The sequence below is a fragment of the Oryctolagus cuniculus genome, chromosome 14 (genome assembly GCF_051225735.1).
Source record: "Oryctolagus cuniculus isolate XC-2025 breed Fujian yellow rabbit chromosome 14, ASM5122573v1, whole genome shotgun sequence".
NCBI classification, from domain to species: domain Eukaryota; kingdom Metazoa; phylum Chordata; class Mammalia; order Lagomorpha; family Leporidae; genus Oryctolagus; species Oryctolagus cuniculus.
The window spans coordinates 92,740,994-92,757,890 of NC_142880.1; the positions used below are offsets into that span (position 1 = coordinate 92,740,994).

Sequence of the window (16,897 nt, forward strand, 5' to 3'; positions counted from 1 at the left end):
CCTGGGAGGAAGCCAAAGAGATTAGAAGGAAGTGGGGGTGGGGTACCCGACCAGGGTGTGAGACCTACTCAGAGGTGTGAGGTAGTCAAGTAGTTCACAATCCTAGGAATGCTAGCGGGTGTGGCCTTGCAGTCAGCTGTGCAGCACGCTGGGTTCTGGAGGGACCACATCAGAACAGCTCATTTGCAAGCAGCAGCTCATCTCAATGGTGTGAGGGGTCTCAGAATCAGCACCACCACTGGCTATGCAGAAACACCGGGACTAAATGAGCATTACTCAGCAGTGACTCAACCACGGTGAGTTCCCAGCAAGTTCTAGTGCTAATGATGAGAGTGATCAGCAATGGTGGAATGGTGGCACGGGTACTTACTATGAAAAGAGTACATAGTCAGGCCAGCACCATGGCTCACTAGGCTAATTCTCCACCTGCAGTGCCGGCACACCAGGTTCTAGTCCTGGTTGGGGTGCCAGATTCTGTTCTGGTTGCTCCTCTTCCAGTCCAGCTCTCTGCTGTGGCCCAGGAGGGCAGTGGTAGATGGCCCAAGTCCTTGGGCCCTGTACCCGCATGGGAGACCAGGAGAAGCACCTGGCTCCTGGCTTCAGATCAGCGCGGTGCACTGGCCATAGCAGCCATTGTGGGATGAACCAATAGAAAAGGAAGAACTTTCTCTCTGTCACTCTCTCTCACTGTCCACTTTGCCTGTTAAAAGAGTACATAGACATGTAGTGAGAACAGAGACAATCCCTAATCTCATCGCAATAAAGCTAAAATTAATAAGAAAAAGAAAAAATATCCTATTGCCTGAAAATAAAACAACAGAGATAAAAATGTCTCCATGTCAAGATAGGAATTAACCAAAATAGCAAAATATATAGGAAATGATGGTAATGGGCACCTCTGAGGCATAGAGCTAAAACTGTTTTCAGAGGAAAACTCATAGTTTCATTATTTAAATCAATAAATGATTGACAAAAAGATGTATCAAGCATATAATACAAGAATATATGAATATATGACAAATCAAAACCAAAATATGAGTAAAAAACTGATATAAAATACAAACTAGATGCTTAAAAGAGAAAAGAGAAATTCCAAAAATAAGAAATTAACCCTGGAAAAGTAAACACAAATAAGAAAGATTTGAAACCAGAGATCACTCAACCCTCAGAACTACAATGGAAACTTGAATGAAAGAGATTTTACACACAAGAAAATATCTTTGACCCAAACAAACGCTATTTGAGAAGGCAAATTCAAATACAAGTATTTTCACAGGAAAATAAAAAACAGTATCTAACCTAGCCTCAGAATTAATGTGTAGAGCATGGAGAACAATCCCTGGCGTTTGGCCAGAGCCACTCAAGTCTTTATTCTACCATCAAGACATATGCAAAAATACTTTATAAATTACTGGTAATAAGAATCAAGTAGCAAATTAGAGGAAAATGTAGCATAATCTTCTGAGGATTATTTCAAAAGTTCAATACTAATTCCACATCACAAAAGCAGAGAAGCCATAGGATCATGTCCATGGGTGACATAAAATCTTTTGAAAGTAGTTTAAGGTTTGCCCTTTTTAAAGAAAGAATAAAAAAAATTTAGACTAGAATTAATGTTTACTTCCTTCAAATTATAAAATTTCTTTTATTTAGCCACAAAGCTGGCACATGGCTTAAAGGGAAAACATCATAAATAATAAAACATCATAAATGAAAGGCAATGTGTCTACTACCAACACTTTGATATTATTTTTGTTTTCCTGAAGGTACCAGTAAATGCAATTATAAATAATAAGAGGTTTTAGAAATTATAAAGATGAAGAAAACGACGGCATTATGTAGCTGGAGAAACCTAACAGATCAAATGAAAACCTACTGCACACAATGAGACAATTTACAAGTGTTTAAAAGAAGTATATTTACTAAAAACCTGCTCCCTCCCTCCCTCTCTTCTTTCCTTCCATCCATCCATCCATCCATCCACCCACCCATCATCACGTCTGTCTGTCTATCTGTCTGTCTGTCTGTCTATTCATGAACAGATCAATGATAGATCTATCAAAGATAGCTCTATCTATCTAACATGAACACATCAACACAGTCAAGGGCAAATATTTAGTTGTCTTACCTATGCATAACCATCTGGTGAGACTATGTTTTGCTTATTACTCTGAGGATGATAGTTTTACTTAAACAGGCTGACATTCCCATATGTTTCTTTACTCTGAATCCTTCTAGTTTTGCTTTGTGGTCCTATATTACCATAAATATCTTACAAGAAGGTATCTTCATATGTTGCATACTGTAGAGCTTAGTGGTGCCTGAACAGGCAAAAGAGGGGAACTCCAAGACACACTGGTCTTGGAGAACACATGGAGCCATCGGAAACAACCCATGGCGGGAGGGGAGTGGGACTGCAGTGCAATTCTGAGCGCTGTGTCTGCAGTGCACGGAACAACAGCTTTCTCCAAAGATGACATCCACTAGGAACCCCGCTATGTGATCTTTTGTTTTTGGAATAAAGGTCTTTACAGACGGATTGACAATGTAGCAGTGAGATTGTCCTACCTTGGTTTTGGTTTCTGTAACATAACAGTGTCGGAATTTAAACATTTTGGCTGTTTTAAGCACCTCAATATGCATAAATCTATTACAGCAGCCAATAGTGAATGTCAGCTTGGGTGGTAGGAGAGATTCAGAGGTAGAAGTCAGAGGCACATGTCATCAGGACCACAAAACCAAGGCCCCGGATGGGCAGATCCATCTTATCAAGCTATCAGAAGGCTGGTCAGAGTGAGGCAAGGAGGGGAACTCCTCGTTGAGCTGAGGAGCAGAAGTGGGCTTCTCCAAGGAACGAGAAATTCCAGACAAAGTGCAGGACAATCTAAGCTTTCTGGCTGGTAAGAGACCCTATAAATGAAGGCTCTTGTGCTATTCCCCCTTCTCACATTCCCACCAAGGGGGTTAATTCAGAGATCGGTGTCTCAAGAGTTTGCAAACACAGCTGTTCTGTTACCCCAGGGGAGCTCAGACTGTCAGCGATTAGAATTTTCTAACTCTGCGTGTCAGTGGGATGTGGGTTAGTAGGACCTCACTAGGATGAATTGCACTGTCTTGGAACTAGGGAGGGTGCACTGCAAGGTGGTCAAGCAGAACCAGACCAAGGCTCCGAGGGTCTTACACAGGTGCAGTATAATTCCTACCCTTCTTAACTCCATGGATCACCCAGCTTGATGGAGGTTCTTCGCACACAGCACCTTATCTACTCAGCACTAAGTACAGCAGCCGCACAGGGCAGCTGGCCATCTGGCTTGCCATTTTCCAGATTAGAAAACCAGGTGAACTGCAGAACGAGGGCAACCTCACGCAGTTCTGGTCCTCCAGGAAGCATATGCTGAAAGCGTCTATCAGAGGACGTCCTTAGGACTGAGCCCCAGGGAGGGAGGAAGGGAAGCAGGTCTGGGCAGAGGGAGAAGCTGCCGCAGGCCCACACTCCAGACAACGTCACAGGCTCTGTGGCGCTGCAATGGCCTCTCCACTGTGTCCTACGCCGGGCTCTACTGGAGGGAATTTATACCCCCAACTCAGTCTGCCTCCTTCTAAGAGGCACGAGTGGGCTGCCATGTCTCTCCTGGAAGTCCCTGAAGGGACCGAGGGTGGAAAGCCAGCTGCTGACCCAGCAGTGGAGCAGCCAGCTTCCCTTGGAAGGCTCTGGTCTTGTCTACTCCATGATCACCGCACATAGCTATAAAGCAGGACAGAGAGATCGAAACGCAGATTCTGCCTGCTGCCAAAATGCTCACTCTGTTTGCAACCCATAGGCCCTCCACATCGAGACATTCACGAGATGTCAGGGGTGGGATCAAAAATGATGAATCTGGAGCCTGGCCATCAGGCTCTCGCGCCTCCCGAGAGAGGTAAAAATGACGCGCATTATCCATGCTGTGATGAGTGCTGCACAAGCAAGCAGAAAGTGCACTGTTCCTCTCTTCCTAGGCTGCCCAGCTTGCTGCTCTCCGCAGAAATAGCGAGACCACCACTGGTCGCCCAGGCGGCAGCTCCTCTTGACACCTGATGTTTCTGAGTGCTCACTAGGCACCTGACTCCACGCAGCACTTACTCATTTTTTATGCTTTATTTATTTGAAAGGTAGCATGAAGGAGAGAGGGACACACACACACACACACACACACACACAGAGATTTTATGTTCATTGGGTCTCTCCCACAACACCCACAAAAGCTGGTGCTGGGCCAGGCTGAAGCCCGGAGCCAAGTACTTTGGCCAAAATCTGCTGCCTTGCAGCACAAAGCAGGAATCTGGGTCAGAAGCAGAGGCCCCAGCTGCCCTCCTTGGAATCCCTCCCAGTGATGATGTGCAAAACCTTTCCCCACTGCACCAGCTGCTTAGGTTTCCCCCTCCTCTTGAAAGAGAATCCTTTAGAACCAGAGCAACATCCCTGCTCAAACCAAGCTGCAGACATACAACCCTCTCTAGCTCACATACTTAGTAGATTCTCCAAGCTGCACCCCACATACAGGGAGGAGTCTGGCCTTGGTGACTCCCTAGGGAGAATGCTGATCATCTTCCAGGACTTCAAAGAACAAATACTCTTGGTGCAACAAGGCTTTGAAATCTGTGTCTCCCTCAAACTAACAGCTCCCCTCCAGAATAAGCATGTGGGATGAGCAGGGAGGTCTGTGCATCCCAGACCAGAGATGCACATGTTGAAAGGAGGAGGAGACTCCCCACCAAGAGGTGGCGTGAAATCTCGCAGGCAGAGGTGCCAGGAGCCAGCGTGACATCAGCTATGGAGTATCCTATCTGACATGCTTTTGCTGCTTTGAAAGAACAGAGAGTACAGATGATGGGATCAAGAGGATAGGGACAGACAACCCCCACTTTTCATGCTCCTCGGGTCAAATCTCCCAGTACCTCTGTCCCCAGGCTGCCTCCCTCCCCAGAGCAGCTGCACAATTGCTGAAAAGAGCTGATATTTCATTCCACCATGACAGCTCTGTGTCTCTAACCTTCTCATTTCGTTCTAGAAATTGCTAGTGCATTTTAACGTGATCTGGCGTCTTGATTGTGTCGTTGTTGTCATCAGTGTCCACGTGCTCTACCTAAACTCTCCAGGTAGGACAGAGCTGCACCGTTCCTGCCGTTGGAAGTAGGGAGTGTGTGGGATGTGCTGGGGGAGGGACCAGGGAGCAGAAGTGAGAGCAGCAGTGTGCAGTGCATTTAGATTTGCTTTAGGATTTAGTCACAGTAGGCATTTCCCTATTTTTGTCTCTTCTCCACCCTTACCCTCATTCTTAACAGACTATACCGCTGTTAGAACAGGTAAACAAGAGCCTGCTAAAATGGGCTATGGATTAAACACAATCACTCACTCCTGCTTCACAGAAAGGGCAGCGGCACGGTCTCTTTTAGGTATTTTTCTTGTGGAAAAACAGTAATACCCTGTGCTCCTTTGGAGACAAAACCGTAGGAACAGAGATCCAAATTCTTAGCAATTAGTCTCCTCCACAGCCAGAACTGGACAGCTGGTAACCTGCTGTTTTTCCTTTGAGCTTCTCAGATTAGATCCTAAATGCAATTTAATTCCAGACTCCAATACACACTTCCTGAATTAGACTTAAGAAGAATCAGTTATGTAACAAATCCACATTATTATTGATTACACATTTGCCACAGACAATAGGCTGCATTAGGTGCAATAAAATCTTTCCAATTGTACCACAATTTAAAATATATCAAAGCACCTACAGTGCAGAAAACTCCTATAAAATTTCTCTAACACGTAAACAATCCTTCTGGAAAACCAATAAGCCCCCCGTTAGCTTATCTTCTTTAATAAATATGGATTCTCATATAACTGACTTATCTAAATAAATCTATATTCAAATTCCTTCTCTAACAGGAAAATAAAAAAACAAAATGAAAGTTCAGAATGTGTTATGAATACCAACAAGATAAAAATGTAAGAAAAGTTTCAAATACAAAGTGCAATGATACATAATGACAAACACTTAGGAAGCCTTTGAGGTTGGCTCAGTGTTACAACCAACAGTGGTGCAGACCTGCACATGTTAAGGAAATGGAGAGCAGGCAAGATGCTGAAGGTGGCTTCAAAACCTGATGGAGGGGCCGGTGCCGTGGCTCATTAGGTTAATCCTCCGCCTGCGGCACCAGCATCCCATATGGGCGCTGGTTCTAGTCCCGGCTGCTCCTCTTCCAGTCCAACTCTCTGCTGTGGCCCGGGAGGGCAGTGGAGGATGGCCCAAGTGCTTGGGCCCTGCACCCGCATGCGAGACCAGGAGGAAGCACCTGGCTCCTGGCTTCAGATAGGCACAGTCCTGGCCGTAGTGGCCATTTGGGGGTTGAACCAACGGAAGGAAGACCTTTCTCTGTCTCTCTCTCTGTCAAACTAAAAAAAAAAAAAAAAAAGCTGATGGAATTAAAACATAAGTTGAGGGGCTAGCATCGTGGCACAGTGGGTACAGCTGCTAGTTGCAACACCGGCATCCCATATAGGAGGGCCAATTCAAGTCCTGCTTCTCCACTTCTGGTCCAGCTTCCAACCAATGCGTCCAGGAAAAGCAAAAGATGGCCCAAGTGCTTGAGCCCTCGCCACCCAGGTGGGAGACCCAGAGGAAGTTCTTGGATTCCGGCTTCAGCTTGGACCAATCCCAGCCATTCCAGATATTTGGGAAGTGAACCAGTGGATGAAAGACCTCACTTTCTCTCTCTGCCTCTGCCTTTCAAATAAATAAATAAATCTTAAAAAAAAAAAAAAAACACATAACTTGACTTTGGAGCAAAAAATTCTTCTGAAATCCATGAAGGTGTTTTATAATATACATTTTCCATGAACCTTTTAAACGCCCATCTAATGCAAGGTTTTGATGTTTTTGTGCTGAAATAAGCATGTCTTTAAAAACGCAATCTCCAGTAGTTATTGGAAGTGCTCCCATAGCTGTAAGAGGATCGAGACACCACACAAGCACAGTCTTCAGGCTGGCCCAAGGCTGCCGACTGGATCCACGGGCCCGGCTGGAAAGCCCAGTCCTGCCCCAGTCTCCTCACAGTAACTGCAGCCTCCCCAGGCCTGGGTCAGGGCAGACACGGACTCGTCCCAGTCTCTCTCTGCCTTCCTGTGCTGAGAAGCTAAAAGGACGCCTTGCCGCTTTCAAGGAACTTTCAAGCACATGTCGGCCTACCTCGAGGAGCGAGATGTGTGTCTGCCAGTTAGTCACGAATTGCTAAGGGCTTCTGTGCTTATACCTCACTTATACAGAAACAACATCAAACACATTCTCCCACGGGCAATAGAAACCTGGTTCTATTTAAGTATCCCGGTCTTTATAAATAGCTTCTTCTTTTCTTCACTATTAAAAAATCCCAGAATTCCATCAAAGAAGGAGGTACCTTTCTCTGAAGGGAGGAGAGAACCTCCACTTTGACTATGACCGTGTCTAAACAAGATAAGAGTCGGAGAACTCAGAGGGCTTCCATAGCCTTGGAAACTCATGACTGGTGCATAGGGAGATTACTGATGCCATAGACAGGAGTGTCAATTGGTAAAGTCAACAACAGGAGTCACTGTGCACTTACTCCTCATGTAGGATCTCTATCCTTAATGTGCTGTACATTGAGATTTAATGCTATAACGAGTACTCAAACAATATATTTCACTTTGTATTTCTATGGGGGTGCAAACTGTTGAAATCCTTACTTAATGCATACTAAACTGATCCTCTGTAAAAAAAAAAAAAAATTATCAATTCCCAACTTGACTCTCACTGGGATTAAACATGACAATAGGTCTGCTCTGATTTCATCATCATTTAAAAAAAATCATCTATTATTTTTCACTTTATGTTTCTGTGTGGGAGCAAACTGTTGAAATCCATACTTAATGTATACTAAGCTGATCTTCTGTATATTAAGATAATCGAAAATGAATCTTGATGTGAATGGAAGGGGAGAGGGAGTGGGAAAGGGGAGGGTTGTGGGTGGGAGGGACGGTATGGGGGGGAAGCCATTGTAATCCATAAGTCGTACTTTGGAAAATTATATGCATTAAATAAAAGTTTAAAAAAAAAATCCCAGAATTCCTTCAGAACCACGGATTTCAGAAAAGTTCCTTTTTTTTTCTTCCTCATTTGATAGAGTTAGACAGTGACAGAGAGAAAGGTCTTCCTTCTGTTGGTTCACCCCCCTCCCCACCCCCAGATGGCCTCCACGGCAGGAGCTATACCTATCTGGAGCCAGGAGCCAGGTGCTTCCCCATGGTCTCCCACGCAGGTGCAGGGGCCCAAGCACTTGGGCCATCCTCCACTGCCTTCCCAGGCCACAGCAGAGAGCTGGACTGGAAGAGGAGCAACTGGGACTAGAATGCAGTGCCCATATGGGATGCTGGTGCTGCAGGCGGAGGAATAACCAAGTGAGCCATGGCGCTGACCCCAAAAAGTTCCTTTGAAACAGTGGCTCAATAGGCTAATCCACCTGCAGCGCCGGCACACCAGGTTCTAGTTCCGGTCGGGGCGCCGGATTCTGTCCCGGTTGCCCCTCTTCCAGGCCAGCTCTCTGCTGTGGCCAGGGAGTGCAGTGGAGTATGGCCCAAGTGCTTGGGCCCTGCACCCCATGGGAGACCAGAAGCACCTGGCTCCTGGCTTTGGATCAGTGCGGTGTGCTGGCCGCAGTATGCTAGCTGCAGCGGCCATTGGAGGGTGAACCAACAGAAAAGGAAGACTTTTCTCTCTGTCTCTCTCTCACTGTCCACTCTGCCTGTCAAAGAAAGAAAGGAAAGAAAGGAAAGAAAGGAAAGAAAGGAAAGAAAGGAAAGAAAGAAAGAAAGAAAGAAAGAGAAAAGAAAGAGAAAAGAAAGAGAAAAGAGAAAAGAAAAGAGAAAAGAAAAGAGAAAGAGAGAGAAAGAGAAAGAGAAAGAGAAAGAGAAAGAGAAAGAGAAAGAGAAAGAGAAAGAGAAAGAGAAAGAGAAAGAGAAAGGAAAGGAAAGGAAAGGAAAGGAAAGGAAAGGAAAGGAAAGGAAAGGAAAGGAAAAGAAAGGAAAAGAAAGGAAAAGAAAGGAAAAGAAAGGAAAAGAAAGGAAGAAACCCAATTAGGATAACAAAGAGAAAGGAATGATTTTAAAAATTTAAGAGAGCATCGCAAAGTGAATCCCAGACAGAAACTGAAAAATATCGCATCCTCTCCCACCGATGAATGTTGATTCAAAGGGTGTCAGTGCAGGGCGAGTGCTTGGCCTTGTGGTCAAGCCACTGGCTATGATGCCTGCATCCCACACAGAGTGTCTGGGTTCAAGTCCTGCTTTTGCTCCCAGTGCCAGCTTCCTGCTAATGGCACCCTGGGAGGCAGCAGCTGGGAGTTCGAGTGCCTGGGTCCCAGCCATCCACACGGGAGAACTGGATTGCATTTTCAGGCTCCGTGTCCCAGCCACAGTGGGCATCTGGGGAGTGAAACAGCAGAGGGGAGCTCTCTTTGCCTTTGGGATGATGAGGATGATGATGACGTCATCCTAGTTCTCTCTCTTCCTTGTCCTACCTCCTCCCCTCCCTGTCCTTTTCCTTCTTTCCTGAATAATTCCATATCCTTAAGGCATTAGACAAGACCCAGCAAGGGAGCCACTGAACCACCATGGACAGGGGGAGCTGTGTTCATTCAAGAGGGACAAAGCTGGGGATGAGAAGCAGCCACAGTGGGAAAAGCCAAGCACAGGTAGAGGCTCCGGCAACACCAGGAGGGCCCCCGTGCAGGGGCGGTCTCACAGGGGCAGGGGTCAGGCTGGAGTGGGAGGAGGGGGACAAGCTCAGGGTGACAGCACGGCGTGGGAGTCAGAGCAGAGCAGCAGCCCACAGAGACGGTGTCTGTAGGCGGGGAGTGTTGGCAGTAGAGGAAGGAGACTGGGTGCATACAGGAGGTGATAAACAAGGAAATGTACCAGGAATCAGGATCTGATTTTCCACAATGCATACATGTATTGACTTACTACATTGTACCCCATTATTATATACAACTATTCTTTGTCAATTAAAAATAAAATAAAATAACAATAAAGAATGCTGGGAGCTAATTTTTGTCTGTTGGAAAGAGAAGAAATTGAAATTAAAACTATTGTGGTTTAGAAATGGAAACATTTGTGGAAATGCAGGTTTTCCATTTAGAAAAATATATAAAACTAAATGTGGCTACAGACTTGAGAGGGTGTCACCCCGGTGCAGGGACACCTGAATGGCAACGGAAATACCTAATGCCTGGATCTTGCCTTGAAATGCCATTCTTCACGCAGGAGAGCCAGGGGGCCAGATCCAGCACTGGGGCAGGGGGATCAGGATGGCCTGAAACACCGTGGGCTGCAAGGACAGACTCAAAAGATAGAGGGGGCGTGTCCAAAAGGCACAGAAGCCAGCTTGAAAGGGCGACATGGGACAAACCTGCGACAATGTGCATGTCAGTATAAACGGTGCTGGTAAAAGTACAGCCCATGGAACAAAACACAATGTGCGGCACTGCACAGAGAGAAACAGGGCATAAACTGAGAGGCTCACGGAGAACAGAATACACGCCGAGTGTCAAAGTACCATCCCACAAATATACATTAATTACGAAGAGGAAACAAGTAACCTCAAAGCGGAACAGACCGGGGGACAGAGCCAAGAAACCACGATCATGAGGGTGAGCTATGCTAAGCTGTGCACCCCTGAGCGAGCTCCATGAGAACACGGCCAATGTGCAGTCACCCTGTGATTCAGCCAAAGGCACAGAGCCTGAATCAGGACGAAACACCAGGCAAATTCAAGCTGAAAGAAACTTCTCAAAGGACTGCGATTTTGGAAGTGTTGCAAGTATGAGAACCAAAGATGGATGTGGGGGATTGTTCCAGACTGAAGAAGACCCAAGGGACTGGAGACCCATCACAGTGTGTGGTTCTGAGCTTGGCCCCCTTGCCATAAAGGACGTGCCTGGGGAACCTGGGGGAACCTGATGGGGGTGAGCATCTCCCAGTGTTGATAACTGCGCTAGGCTGTGTAGGAACCATCCACCAGAGGATGAGACGACAGACTGACAACTTACCTGCACACAGCTTAGGCAAACAAGAGCTCTCTGCAGTGTAACTGCCAGTTACTGGTAAGTCTGCGATCGTTTCAAAATCACAACATGTATCAGTGAGCAGTCCGTCGGTTTAAAACGTGCAAGGGAACATCACCCATAATTTTCAGCCATTAACTAAATTCCCTTCAATCAGATGACACAGCAGAGCCTGGGATGGCACTGCACTTCCAGGCAAAATCTGGTACAGTGAACTTCCTAAGAGCCAGGGGCTCCGTCACGTAGCATGGGAAGGTTCTCTCTCAAGACATCAGGCTGTTGATTGACAGGTAAGCACCGTACCTGTCCTGGGGATCACCAACACTTCACGAAACCCACTGAAACAAGCCATGCTTAGCGCAGAACTGGGCCACAGGCACTCCCCCATTGAAGCTTTGCAAGGCAGGTGACATCAGAATGGGACCTTCTACCACTGTGCCGTGTGAAACAGTGGCCCCGCAGCAACAGAACCACGGAATCCGTGGTACCCCACCTTTGCATACACTGTGTCTAAAGATACTTCAACAAGATATTTTCCCCCGTCTGAGACCAGCGGCAATTTTAGGATGGAGTTCCAGCGGTGGCCCAAGGTTCTGAAGGGCCTGGTCTTTATCACTTTGATGTCTACCAGTCTGCTGGTGCCTCCACCTCTCCCAGCTCTTGGGATCATCATGGAATTACTTAAAAAAGGATGGGAAACAGACTTCATATTCTTCTATCCTTTCCCTCTCATGCTTCTATGAAATGTTGTGAAGACTTTTTTCTTTTTGCTATTCCAGAATTAGCCTATTTCTGGCTGCCTGCAGATAAGAAGTGTATTTCTTTGTTGGTTATAGAAATTGAGTAATAAAAATTTAAGGTACCTTCTTTCTCAGCACCTTTTTATTAATATAAGAAAAATAATTCTAAAACCTAATTCAGTGCAGTATTGGGTGAGCTAGACTGTGCTGGGCTCTTTGTAAAGCATTTACCTTTCCCTTTTTGAATTAGTCTCTTTGTTTTCTGACCCCGTTCGATCCTTACAAATATTAAAATCACCTCCCCAGATAGTTTCTCCCACGAGAGCTGCACCAGCAGACACTTCACGTATTCATGGAGGGACATCAGAGAGAGGCACAAAGATGTTGACAGGAGGTGTTCCGGGTGCCCAGACCCCCAGGCCGGGAGGTGTGGTGAGCCATGAATGGCTGAGTGCCCCGCTGTCCTGTGAGGATGGCATTCCCACAGGAACTCGCAGCTCTGAACCAGTTGGGTAGATTGCAGGTCTATTTCTATGGCAAAGGCGCTGTGGTATAGCGGGTGAAGCCGCTGCCTGCAACATAGCCATCCCACACGGGCACCAGTTCATGTCTCGACTACTCCATGTCTAGTCCATCTCCTTGCTAATGTGCCAGAGAAAGCAGCTGCAGATGACCCCAGGGCTTTGGTCCCTGCACCCATATGGGAGACCTGCAAGAAGCCCCTGGCCTCAGTCTGGCTCAGCTCTGGCTTTTGTGGCCATATGAGGAGTGAAGGAGCACATGGATTCTCTCTCTGTGTGTGTCTCTGTCTCTTGTCTGTCTCTTTCCTACTCACTTCCCCTCTCTCCCAGCCCACCCGCCATAACTCTGCCTTCAAATAATTATAAATTTTTTTTAAAGAAATACTCCTACCTCTGACTTGAACCTGACCACCAAACATGGAACTTAATGGCTCAGACAGGGCAAGGGAGGGAAGCTGACTTTATGGAGGTAGGGGCAATGTTCCATCAGTGTTCTCAGAGGCGGCTGTGAAGTGAAGCAAATGGAACCAAATGAGAGGCTGATCTCGTGTGCAAAGAGCCTTTTTCCAACTTCTTCCCAGCCATGGTTCAGTTGTTCTTCCTTTGAGGGGAACAGCGGTTGCCAGGGGCTGGGCAGAGGGGGAGACAGGACGACGTTGGCCTGAGGGTACAAGGTTTCAGGGATAACACAGACAAATTGGGGGAATCTGATGTGCAGCGTGGGTGGTGATGGATAAATCAATCAATTTGATTGTGATCATTATACAATTCATACAAATACTCAGCCAATACATTGTTACTCATCACCCTAAATATTTATATATATATAATCTTTACTTATCAATCAAATATTTTTAAATAAAAATAACACCCTCCACCTTCACTGGTTCATTTGCAGTTACTAGCCAGCCTCTCCCGATGTCTCAGACAGTGTAGGTGACTACTACCCATCAAACGCAATCCACAGAGGAACAACGTGATTTTCCCTAAGTCCTGGAGAAGCAGGCACTCCTCAGTGAGATGTGAGGAAGCCAATGGGAAACACCAGGCCAATGCACAAAGCCAGAAGCCATTGCCTGTCCACTCAGTGTGGACAAAGGGAGCTTAATGGGCACAGGTGTCTCTGGTCAGTCCCGCTGAGTGTGATGCTGTGAGCGCTGGGGGATAAATCCTGAGAAAGACATCCCTAGAAAGCTTTCAGTACAGAGGGAGAATTGCAGACCCAAGAGGAAGCTCCCGCTCCAACTCAAATTTCCAAATGAAATGCCACACCGAGTACAGGAGAAGCTCACTCCTGACTCCGCCATGGCTCAGGAGACCCTCCCCAAATCCTGCTTCCTACCGCACGTGGCTGCTCCTGACTGAATTCTCTCGTCTCCCCTGCATTTTCTCCATGGCTGCATTTGTCGCAATCTGATACACCAAGAACAGCAGCAAACATAGTCTTCAGAAGTAAAAACGACACTGTTGGGAACAGCTCCGAGTTGCTGACCTTCATGTTTATGGATGTGCATAACAGGAAATCAAATCGCTTTTTAAGTGCTTTTAACTAATTGCATAGAATGGCTTCTTAGAAATGCCATGTATTAGTGAGGCAAACTCTGCGGTGGTAGCATTAAAGAACTGGGTTTTAAATGTCCCCAGGCCTGCCAGAAGATTAAGAGATGAAGAAATGTTTTTGTCCCCTCTAAAGAGAAGATTTGGGATATCAAGGTACAGAGAGAAAAATATGAATTTAATGCTATAAGTTGTTGCATCCTAAAGATAAGAGTACTACATTATAAAGGCTGGTAGGAATACCCTTTGCCTATCGAAATCAACCTACAGTTCAGCAATCAACAACACAGAGCTGCCATTTTAGACTGAGTTCCACCGCTATGATGGCTATGTGACGCTGATCCCCGGTGGGACCGGCCCCTCCTGAGTGTCACTCAGGGACATTAGCAAGGAGAGGAAGGGGGCATCCGCAGGGTCAGGAAATAGGCACAGTCTGGAGGGTCCTGGCTGCGTGAAAGGCCATCACCATGGACGCAGAGGGGCACTCACCTGCCAGACCAGATGCTCCTTGGCCCCTGGCGATGCAGACAGGCAGATGCTCAGCACGATGGTGTGGGAAGAGGAGGTGAGGACGCTGGCGATGATGGCGTCTCGCATGTTGAAGGGCAGCATGGTGTACACCACGAAGATGATGAAGAGGAAGAAAGACACCTGCAAGAGAAGACATGGAGTTCACAGAGCACCCTGGCTCCCACACCCATGGAGCTCACAGAGCACCCTGGCTCCCAGGCGCTTGCTCTCTCCTTCCCAGGAAGGACTGCAGAAGAGAACACGAGATGTGCTCATTTGAGAAAGAGCATCAGGGGAAACCAGACTGCATATTCAAACAACTCTGCTGGTTCACAACAAACGACTGCTGACTGTGATGGAGAAGAAGGGTTCCTTGTCCAAGTGTCAGGGTTTCTAGTCTCAGCCTCCCAGCCACTGCAGACACCGGGGAGCCTGAGCGTTGCACAGTATGGAGGCAAAGCCAGCTGTAAACCGTCAGGGTTTGGCGTCTGCCCTCGAGAAGCCACCTCTGGATTGCTCGGGTCAACCATCAGAGGGTAAGTGGGAGAAGAAGGGTCAGCAGGTGTTGGCTGGGGGAGTTCCTGACAGCAAGGATATGTAAGATATAAAATAAAACACCTTACAGATGGTTCAGCCACTGTGGGCAGTTCTTCAGGAAGTTAAAAACAGAATAACCATATGATCCCATAATTCTATTCTCCTAAAGAATGGAAGAGTGTGCTCAAATCCACACCACACACACATACACACGCACACGTTCATAACAGCCTTTTTCATTATAGCCCACAGGTGGAAGCCCAAAAGCCCGTCAAGGGATGGATGAAAGGCAAACAGTACACGGTCCTCCCATGGGACGCCACTCAGCTCAAACCGGAAAAAAGTGCACTACAACAGAGATGGGTCTCCAAAAACATTTTAGCTATGAAGTGAGCTTGTGAAAACTACTCCATCCTGTAGGATCGCAGTTCCATAAAATATGCAGAATAAGGGAATTCAGAGAGACAGAAGTCGATCAGCGGTGGCCAGGCACTGTGGTGGGAAGCGGGAATGAAGAATCACTTAAGAGACAGTTCCCTTCAAGGCGGATGGAAGCGGTTTTCCAACCAGAGAGAGACACTTGTTGCACAACACTGAGAACCAACTAGATGCTGTTTTGTTCTTGGCTTTAAACGGCTCATGTGTGATACATGAATTTCATCTCAATCAAAATAACCGACAAGGCCGATGCCGTGGCTCACTAGGCTAATCCTCTGCCTTGCAGTGCCGGCACACCGGGTTCTAGTCCCGGTCGGGGCACCGGATTCTGTCCCGGTTGCCCCTCTTCCAGGCCAGCTCTCTGCTGTGGCCAGGGAGTGCAGTGCAGGATGGCCCAGGTGCTTGGGCCCTGCACCCCATGGGAGACCAGGAGAAGTACCTGGCTCCTGCCATCGGATCAGCGCGGTGCGCCAGCTGCGGCGGCCATTGGAGGGTGAACCAACGGCAAAAGGAAGACCTTTCTCTCTCTCTCTCTCACTGTCCACTCTGCCTGTCCAAATAAATAAATAAATAAATAACCTACAAAACACGGCTTAGACCAAGGTTTGTAACGGAAGAGGAAGTGGTTTAGGAGGTAAAGCCACAGAGCGTTTTTTTTACAAAAGCAGCAGGGAGTCTAAACATCAAAAATGCCACAGGGGCAAATCCAGAGGGCTGGGGACTGAGGTCAGAGAAGTAGGACACGTGGGAGAGGGCTCCTCACGGCCCAGCCTGCGTTACAGGAAAGGGACACAACAGCCCAGCACCCAGCACCGCTGGAAGTACACACAGAGGCCACCCCAGCTGTCCTGCACAAGTCAGAGCATGAGAAGGAGGGGGGCGCAGGGCTCTACCCCAGGTGGGTCTAAAGAGAAGGCCATCAGGGAGGACACGAGGCCTGCTCCCCTCTCGCCCTCTCACAGGAGCCTGAACACACACCGCAACCCCTCCACTGTCTCCAGGGCGCCACTCAAAGCCGGCATCTCCTCCGGGGCTTGTGAAACTGTCACCAGCAAGCAGCACACGGACGATGAAGGGGACGCGGCCGAGAGAAGCACGGGTGCACCCTCTCACTTCCCTCGGGGCTTCCGACAGAACATGGGCTCCTGCACACTGTGTGTGAGCTCCTGGGAGGAGGCCGCAGCAGGCTCTGCAGGTGCAGGGCGGGTGGCCAAAGTCCAGCTCTCATGGGCTGCAGAGCCAGCGGAAAGCCACCCGGACATGCCAGTCGTCATGTTACCATTCGCGTATCCCTGCAGCACCTGGTCCTGCTGCGAGGAGACAGAGTGGGCTCTGAGTCACCTTCACCAATGCCTGCAAGTGGTAGCCAGGGAGAGACCCACTGCGAGTGGGCTAAGGGAAGCCCGAGTTGGCGTGGACCATCTGCTTCATGCCCCCGCCTCCTCCCCTTCCCTCTATATTTATAAGGGCCCTCAGGCCAAA

At 47.6% G+C, this 16,897-nt stretch overlaps 1 protein-coding gene across 3 annotated transcripts in view; it reads right to left on the reverse strand.

Moving 5' to 3' along the window:
• The window catches only part of ADCY2 (adenylate cyclase 2), a 411,933-nt gene that overhangs the window by 277,704 nt on the left and 117,332 nt on the right, over positions 1 to 16,897 (reverse strand). For 2 of the 3 annotated variants that reach the window (XR_016220868.1, XM_051853662.3), the window contains exon 3: positions 14,420 to 14,581. The exons of the other annotated variant lie outside the window; for it this stretch is intronic. Coding sequence is in view for 1 of the 2 variants with exons in the window: in XM_051853662.3 (XP_051709622.1) it covers positions 14,420 to 14,581 (162 nt within the window). In the remaining variant the exon portion in view is untranslated. The remainder of the gene's footprint in view (positions 1 to 14,419; positions 14,582 to 16,897) is intronic. 3 annotated transcript variants of the gene reach the window in all.